The sequence below is a fragment of the Prosopis cineraria genome, unplaced genomic scaffold (genome assembly GCF_029017545.1).
Source record: "Prosopis cineraria cultivar Desert tree isolate PC_DT_omini unplaced genomic scaffold, ASM2901754v1 PC3, whole genome shotgun sequence".
Taxonomy (NCBI): Eukaryota; Viridiplantae; Streptophyta; class Magnoliopsida; order Fabales; family Fabaceae; genus Prosopis; species Prosopis cineraria.
The window spans coordinates 36,477,135-36,486,440 of record NW_026555334.1 but is presented as its reverse complement, the minus strand read 5'-3'; the positions used below and the strand labels follow the sequence as shown (position 1 = coordinate 36,486,440).

At 34.3% G+C, this 9,306-nt stretch overlaps 1 protein-coding gene and 1 long non-coding RNA gene across 2 annotated transcripts; both read right to left on the bottom strand.

The window, feature by feature from the left end:
* Window positions 1–1,738: 1,738 nt before the first annotated feature.
* On the bottom strand, window positions 1,739–3,457 carry LOC129304438 (NAC domain-containing protein 1-like). Its single transcript, XM_054944090.1, has 3 exons — window positions 3,258–3,457; window positions 2,877–3,181; window positions 1,739–2,778 (listed from the first exon to the last, which is right to left on the bottom strand). The coding sequence occupies exons 1-3, from the start codon at window positions 3,418–3,420 to the stop codon at window positions 2,185–2,187; spliced, it is 1,062 nt and encodes a 353-aa protein (XP_054800065.1). The 5' UTR covers window positions 3,421–3,457; the 3' UTR covers window positions 1,739–2,184.
* A 2,187-nt stretch (window positions 3,458–5,644) lies between these two features.
* LOC129305010 (uncharacterized) lies at window positions 5,645–6,622 on the bottom strand. Its single transcript, XR_008591847.1, has 2 exons — window positions 6,547–6,622; window positions 5,645–6,165 (listed from the first exon to the last, which is right to left on the bottom strand). It is a non-coding gene; the product is annotated as an uncharacterized LOC129305010 (long non-coding RNA).
* Window positions 6,623–9,306: the final 2,684 nt, after the last annotated feature.

The following is a 9,306-nucleotide window of genomic DNA, read 5'->3' as shown; positions in this document are numbered from 1 at the left end:
TTAGAGAAAAAAATTTATTTTTAAATTTACCTACTAATTTTTTTATTGTCGCATCTTGCTTTCCTCTATTTTTATCACTATATTTGTATTGTAGTTGTATTTTGATTATAAAATTTTGTTAAACAATCTGTATATTTAATTTTTGGACTAATTAGACAAATGCTAATTCTAAATTTTCAATTAAATATCTTATATTTATTAAATTATTATATATTTAATAATTTAATAAATAAAATTTTAAATTGGATAAATTTTTTTTTGTTATATCAGATAAAAAAATTTTAATTATGCTTTTGTTCAATCAATAATATGTGATAAAATTATTATATACAAAATATGTTAAAATATTAAATTTTATTACATAAATATTTTTATAAATTATAAGGTTATTATTGTCTATATAAAATTAATAACTTTTCTTTTCTCTTTACTTTTTCTCACTTAGCCAAGCATAATGAAAAAAAATTATATTTTTTCACTTTTCTCTCCTTCTCATTTTTTTTTTCTACGAGCCAAGCATAGCATTAGGGATTTCAGAGTGGTGGGTAATTTGTAAATGAACATATAAAATTATTTTTATTGAGAGGTCTTGGGATTTCCAAATATTTTAACTATTTCATAGGACTCAGATATTTACAATCCTTCAATAGGACTCTAAAGTAATTTTACGATGGTTTTGAAATTCAATGAAAGGCAAGTTTAATACAAACTAATTTAACTTTGTCCCTTAAGTTGTATGAACTAGTCAAAAGAATTTTGTCAATGAAAAAAAAGGGAGGACGAGTCAAATAATGAAACAAAATGACATTAATAAATGATGATCAGTGAATTTAATTCACAAATTTGACGAAGCATGTGTATAAGCGAGGAAGTTTGGTGAAGAGATAAGAATGTGGTTGGGGGTGGAGCGTAGGAAGGATAAGTTAACTTTAAATTACTCACTCTATCTATTTTATTAATCACCTTTTAAAAAAATAAAATAATTTATTTTATAAATTATTAAATTAATAATAATATTTTATTTTTAATAAAATGTTTAAATTATTTTTAAAAAATAATAAAATAAAAAATAATATTATATAATTTATTTATTTATTAAAAATTAGGATCATAATTTTATTAAATTTTATTATTTATATTTTTATTATGTTAATATTGATAATATCGATAGAAATAATTTATAAATAAAATTAAAAAGTACAATGCAATTAATTAATGGAAGGGTAAAAGTACGCATGGGGACAGTCGGACAGAGATGCGAGGAACCGGGTAATGTTAAATTATTCAACAACTGCGCCACGTCACCCAACGATTACGCGTCATTCATATAACCTTAACAACTCCGAAACTGCACCTACCCGCATTCTTTTCGCCATGCACATGGATTTCCCGACTCCCACGACTTCCTCTCCTCTTCTTCTTCTTTTTTTTTTTTTTAAATTCGGACTCCCAAATGTTACCCCCTCTTCATTCTGTTTACTGCGCCTGAATTTATCAGTTAATACTTCAAAGTTCAAAGTTCTTGGAAAATATGTTATCGTTGGTTTTTCAGGAAGTTTTCAAATGGGTTCATATGGAAACTGTTAATTCGCACATTTATTGATGGTTACTCGACAGAGGCAAAACAAGGCGTTATGGGAAAAAAAACGACGGCGCAGTGTTGAAATAGTGAAACTGGAGAATTATATGTGGCGAGAATCAAGTTCTAAAATAGAAAAAAAAAAAAGACACAGGAGACTTTTCCTCATGGAAAAAGAATGACAAATGACATAACATCACAATTCACAATCAGCATTCAGCAATCCCTTATCTACAGGTATCTTGTCAAGCTTACCTGCCTACCCACCGCATACAAATTACTACCGTTAATTAATTTTGTACACGAATCATTTTCGACCCGTCATCGAGCCAGGAGATTACAGTTCCTTCACGCTTGACGCTAGATTCTTACCTTTGAATTCCTCATCATTTCAACAGTCCTCTTGTCCATTTTAATTATCCTCACCATTTTCTAGCTAACACCGAAAAAAAGACACCTAATTTTTTTTCGTACTGATCCATACGTAATGCGCGGATAGATCAGACGATGTGCTGCCCTGGATGTGGGCTCGGCTTCTGGATATTTTACTAATTATCTCCTCCTAAAATACTTCATCATTATTTTTGCTTTTGAAGTGTGTAGATTTATCCCTGAAAGCCAAGATGAGGACCCAGCAGTAACTGCTGGTTCAACAACGACTGCTTGAGGAGGAAGTTCCATTGTGGGTTCTGGAGCTGGGTCGTGCTGTTATTAGGGAAGCTGCAGGAAGAGCTCAGGTACTTCTTTGATGGGTACGAGAAATCCTCATCTATGCTAGAAATCTGACGCTTGCGCGTGTTGTTTTCCATGTTTTGGACGGAGGGGTTCAAATGGAGGGTTTTCTGGAGGTAGCAGCTGTTGTTGGTATTAGTGTTTTGGTATGATTGTTGATCCGGATTGAGAATTTCAGAGTTCGAATTCGCGGCAGGAACTGATTCAAACCCAGGCGGGGTCGAATAGTTGTCAGATAATAAGCTGCTCAACATGGAGAAGTCCGTGGCATCTAACAGGTTCGAGAAAGACAATGATTTCTGAGAAGTCAGAGTGTTTTGATGAGAAGGGGGAGACTGAGAGCCTGGTAATAACACAATATGCTCTTCAGCTAGATCTTGGTCGGCCGTCAAGGTTTCTGTTTCTGCAGTGGGAGATTCAGCATACTTGGACTTCTTGTAAATTCGGCAAAGAACCCAGTCATCAAGCTGCCAAGAACCAAAAAGCAAGAAGCAATGAGACGAAGAATACAATCGAACAGAGATATGGTGGGAATAGTGACCAAGTCGGGATCGGAATGACTGACCCTCATGGAAGAGTCTTGGAACTTGATGGGTTTGTTTCTGGTGTTGTCGAGGAGACGATACTCGTGCATGATCCAGTTAGTCTTGACGCCCTTGGGGGGTCTTCCGGTGTAGAACACCAGAGCCTTCTTCACCCCCATGCTCTCCGCCGTTCCTCCTCCCGGCAACGACACCACTATGGTCTTATCAGTCCCTGTCGCCTTCCAGTACCCTGAAGCAGCTGCCCTGTTTGGCCTCGCCCCGTTCGGGTACTTGCGGTCTCGAGGACTGAAAAAGTACCATTCCTTATCCCCAAACGCTGCCTTCTCTGTAATTTTGCGCAGGCAATTAATATTCATAACTCGGAATAAAACTCCACAAACAAGAAAAACAAGAAAGAGTACCCGGTAAGTCCCAGGGATCGAACTTGTAGATATCAACCTCGGCAATGATGGAGACTGGCAAGGGCAGAGAGGCTACCTTCTTGCTGAGATAGTGAAGAACGAGCTCCTCATCGGTAGGGTGGAATCTAAAGCCCGGAGGTAAATTGGACTGCGGGCTACCCATTAACGTTTCACAGAAGGGGAAGAGGAGAGGATTGAAATTTTTGGGGAGGAAAGGAGGGAAGGGTGTTATATGGAGCTGAGAAATTTGTCGTTTAGTGGGTGTGAGTGGAGCCAATTGGAGATTAGATAGGCACAGCACTGGAAGGCCAAGGGGGGTGGATCAGTTTCTGAAATTTCCATAAGTGGGGTCCATCTCTGAGAGAGTTTAGTGTTTAAACAGTGGACTGTACACACTGCTTCAAGGCAAAAGCGGCCCCCCCCCCAACCCCACCTCACCGTTCACACGCACACACTAGCACTTTGATGGCGGCGCTGCTCTGACGTCACCCTCCTTGAGATGACCTGTCGACACGTGTCTACCTGACCCCACAACCCCTGAATCCTAAATTATTAGTGGCAGCATGGGGCCCTGATGCTGCTTTGTCTTCATGGTCGCTGTGGCAGTATTACCATTACCTTTTGACTGCACCCCTTCGTTCCCTCTGTTATATATTCTCGTGAAGAAGAGTATAAAGTTACAGCTGTTGTGTCTCAAAAAATACACCTGGGAATGAGGAGGACAGACAGGCAGTTAGGGGTGAAAAATAATCAGGCTGGGTTAAGTTTTTGATCAAATAGATTTAAATTTATATAATAAATTAAAAATTTAAACTTGTATGATAAATTAAAAACTTGTATAAAACTTTATTTATAACTCAAGTTAACCTACTTAAAACTTGATATGACATGAAAGCCTATTTAAAAGTTTTAACCTATTTAAAATTATATTTATATTTTAGTTTTAAACTTTTTAAATATACTTTTAAACTATTATAATATACAATATATAATTTAATTTATCAACTATAATATATAATAATTAAAAGGACTTACCAACTATAATACAATATAACAATAAAATATAATATTAAAATTAATTTATAAATTTAATATGATTGAATATATAACTAAAAATAAAAATAAAATAAATTGATTAAAAATTAAATGATGAAATTGATATATTACATTATATATGTGGTGCGCGTAAATAAGTTAGTCTATTGGACTCAATAGACTAAAATTTAAAAAAATAGATATGCTCTATTTAATTAATTAAATATAATTAAAAATCTCAATTTAATTTGAGCTTATTTAATAAATAAGTTAGATCAGGAGCCTCTATTAAAAGCCTGGTTTATGTCCATTTCTATAGGTAGGCCAGCGCGTTATTGATAACAAAAAGGACTGGCCAAATACAGGCTAATGTTAATTATCTGATAGAGATTTTGATGAAAAAGGAAAGAACAAACAGCAAATATATACCGGATCAGAGAAATGGAGGAAAGGATGGTATTATTATGTAGGTATAAAGCTCATGGTTGGATCAGAGGGACATTAACGAGGAAGGTGGGCTGTAGCACGCCCTAATATTGTAGGCGCAACGGCATCCAGAAAGGGACAAAGACGAAGGCAAAAGCAAGGTGACTAGTGTGCGGAAATGGAGATTGGATTGAAAAGTCAAATACCAATAATCATTGTTAATGGCACTTTGTTGGGGAGCTTCTTTCCACATACATTAATCACAGCACTAGCAAGTTCCGGTGGATGTTCAAGTAAAAGAAGATGCTCTTCTTATTCCCAATCAAAATCAATCCCCAGTGATTTCCACACTTCTTATTTCCTACCGAACCAACAGGGAATAAATAAATAAACAAAGAACCACCCTCGTCTCTCCCGCAGAGAATTTCCAGGCTAAAGCTCCAATGTCCAATGACCCCACAAGTGGGTTTCGCCTATTGGCCCACGTGGCAGTCATGAAACCAAAGAAACCGGTGCTGGAATTATATTTTTATTTATTTCATGCTTCTGTACTGCCACATTTTACTTTCTTGATTGGGATTGGAAAATACCATGGCCTCGAAATATAGTTAGTGCCCTCCTGTGGTCCATACACCCGTCCTTTTCACTGTAGCCACTCTAATGTTTCTTAATTCAAAAGGAAACTTATTCATTATGAGATATTTATGATACATATGTAATTCTTCTGTTCACCCAACCTTGATTAAAAAAGCAATAATAGAGTGTAATTAAAATCTGAAACTCAATATCAAATATCTTACGCATGCATGTCTGTACATCGATCAGGCTTCTCTGTTTCATTTTATATATTATAGTTCTGAGAAAACCTGGCTTTGTGAAATACTGATACATGCATTCTTGCAAATAAGTTGGTCTGGCCACCAAAATTAAAGCAACTAGTAAACCAAGATTCATATTATCGGTCTCGGTCAGTTATCATTACAGTCAAAGAATGACTAAATATTTGCGTGAGAATTCAACTAAAAGTTGTTCAAACACGGTCTTACGACGTAGGTAACTACGTGGCATTCTCATTTGTTCTAGTGGACCATCAGTGAGTTACGTGCGGCACACCCAATATTGTTGAAGACCATGACATTTTTTTTTTTTTATGCTTTTGTCCCCGTAGACTATGTTGTTTGAAGGACGTAACGGCCATTAATTTTGCCACCAATTTTTTTTCTTTTGAAGAAAACACCCCCTAGCCGGAAAAAATCAATACATCATCACTTGTATTCCTGAGAACAATGATTTCTGTAAAGGCTAACTAGAAGCCTAACTAGAAGCCAGCTAGGCACGTAAGTATCAGATGGAGCGAGTCAAACTTTGAAGGAAAGGGAGCCACATGACGGGGTCTTCCCCATATCATTGGGTAATATCAACGAAGTTGAGACGTGCTGCTTCATTCCTGACCACAGATAAGAGAAAGCAATGAGCCGAGGCCATGCTACGCGTCACTCCCACAACAGCTCAAACGACAATTATCTGGTTGTACTCGGTTATCCTCATCTATTTTGGTGGTCCTGGCCGGTAATATTGATCCTCACACAATTGAAAGTCTCATCCAACTTTTTTTCATTGTTTCTCACTTTTCTGAAATTATTATATACCTAACCTCATATATGAACCGAGATCGGATAACCCTCTTGTGATACCTAGCCATCTCATATCTCCGATACAAAAGCTGTAACGTACATGATTGATGAGTCCAGCGTATATACAGCATGGTCACCGGATATAGATAAAAGGTGAAAGCAGTAAAGCGAAAAGAAAAGCGTCAAAAACTCACCCAAAAATAGATAAAATGTGTACGGAGAGTCCTGGTTCTATGCATGGAACTTGAATGGGGTGAGAAAGAGCCAAACTGGGTGGAGATAATAAATGCAGGGTCTTTGAACTTGGATATGAAATTATGGTACTGGGAAAAGTCGATGTTATCCACAAGTATTGGACTTGGGGGAATCATATCCTAGACCTATGATGCTGTTCAAAGGTGCTTTTAAGGTGGTGGACGAGGACACAAGTGCACAGTGTTTTGAAAATTGGATCAGAATCAGTCTGATTTATATGAGAAAATCTTTTTAAAAGTTAAGCCTGGTTGAATTATTTTGGATGGACATGGACAGTCAGATCGAGAATTGGAATCAAGTCAGGAACTGAATTCGATTTTTAAAAATTGAATTGTTAAAATTTTTTTTTTATTTTTTATAATTATTTTAAATAAATAACTAATTTTTTAATCATTTGATATTATGTTATATCATGTGACTTGTTAAGTTATGATAAATTTAAAATATTTAATTTTTTAAGTTAAATAATAATTTTATATGTATTTCTTATATTTAGATTATTATATACATATATAATTTTTTTAATTTAATTATTACATCATTTATTTAACTATTAATTTAATTTGATTAAATTACATGAATTGTAAATTATTGACTTTTTTTAATTCAACATTCAGCTTGATTTAAAAACATTGTCAGTGCGGGTGTCCACACTGGATGCCTCTCTTGTCTATACGTTTGCTTAAGCATTGGGGTACTGCGTCAGCCTGAACAAGAAAAAAGAAGAAAAAGAGAGTAGTCATTCCCATAATTAATGCCTTGTTTTACCACCAATCCTATGCTATGTAACTTGTTGACCTAGAATTCTTCTGCTTGTCACATGATCCTCTGCATATCCCATATATTACAAAATATCTTGGCCACTTCACGTGCACAACCATAGCCGAGCAAATAAAATTGATGAATTGATGCTCTTAATTTTTTAGGTATAGGAATAGATTTGTTCTATTGGAAGGGGTACTGAACTCAGAATATGCATTGAACCATAAATATGATAAATCCATTTCTATTTTATTTGGGAAGATTTGATCTCAGTCTCCAGCAATCAACACATCAATTCTTATTTGCCAACCTTTTTCATGTTTTATATGTCATACAAGACTTCACTCAACCTGTTAAAAAATAATATTAATACACAGCCATTCTGGTTCGATCAAGCCCTTTTGAATTAGACGGCAAGTGTAATTGTTGTGATTTTTTAAAACTTAAGAGTATAAAATTTGAATTAGAGCCAGAAACTAGAGTGTGGGCGGAAATCACATATAAAAAAGAAAAAATTACATCTAGGCCCTATAGAAAAGAATTTATTACCAAGAGATCCTTTAAAATTCACAAAATACTTTTAAATTTTAAATCTTATACATTTACAACTTAACTAAGGGCATTTATAACTAAAAAATGAGTATTTTTAATTTATTATTATAAGTTATCATTTTCTTTTATAAGTTATAAATGCTCATTACTTATGTGTAAATACATAAGATTTGATATTTGAAAATATTTTATGAATTTTATAGAATTTATTAATAATTTTTTTTCATAGGATCTAAGTATAATTTTTCCAATAAAAAAAAAAGAACTCTGCGTCTGCAGTACTTGAATATCGTAATGATTAACTAGAAGATTCGAACAACGCTAAATAATTTGTGGTTATAGTAAGTTGGATCAAAAGAAATAATTATATTTCTGAATAGCAAGTCCCTCACAAGCGAACCAAAATTCAAAATTTTTGTTAAAAAAAATACTCATATTTAGTATATGTTTGATTTTTAATTTATATTTGACAAAAATATATTTAGAGAATCCAGCTCTTTATTAAATTTGGCAAAAATACATCTCGAATGTGGTTTGAATATGCTTTTAAGTGTTACTCAAATGGGCCATTAATATTTGACTATATCTCAAATAAAATTGTATTCAATAATAGAATATTTGTGACCAATAAAAAAGGAGTAATTCCTCAGCCTGGTTGAGTTGTCCTGCTGCCTCTAATAAATCAAGATAAATCCAGTAATTAACTCGGCCGTTTGTGTTAGAAGAATTCAGGTAGGAATGACCCGCTTAATTTGCTTTTTTTAATTTATAGCACAATTCGAAGACTGTAGAAGAGAGAGAACTTTTATGGTCGTCTAATTATATCCTTTGGATAATTCTAGGAGGGATTGAGGCTGCTTGACAATTTTGCTAACAACTAGCATAGAAGTCTTTTTTCTTTTTTCGTTCTTTTCCGGGTTGAGGGGGGTCATTATGAAGAGTTTGATGGAAAAAATGAGTGAACGATTAGTCAATAAGAAGTGGGATGTATACCTAGAAACACAATTAGTTAATTCCCAACTACTCTAAAGTCACGATGGTGACTTCTCTATGTAGTTTTCCACGTGTAATTACCTAATCTACAAGGACGCACATTAATTTATGTTTTATGTCAAGATGCCTAACCTCGTCAAAACTGTCCAAGCAACTTTTTACTCACTTTTGTTTCAAATTAAAATATTGGAAATTTATTATTGGCGCTTAAATCATTAATCACAGATTGATCCTTCTTAATAAGAAGTCTTAAGTTTCTGTTTTGGGTATCTAAAAGCCATTAATTTTTGTGTGAAAGACATGCCATTTGAAAAGAGGCCTGCAGTTACATTAGTCTTGATTAAGGACTTATAATCCAGGCTAAATATATGACAATGTTTACCAGCGAGTGG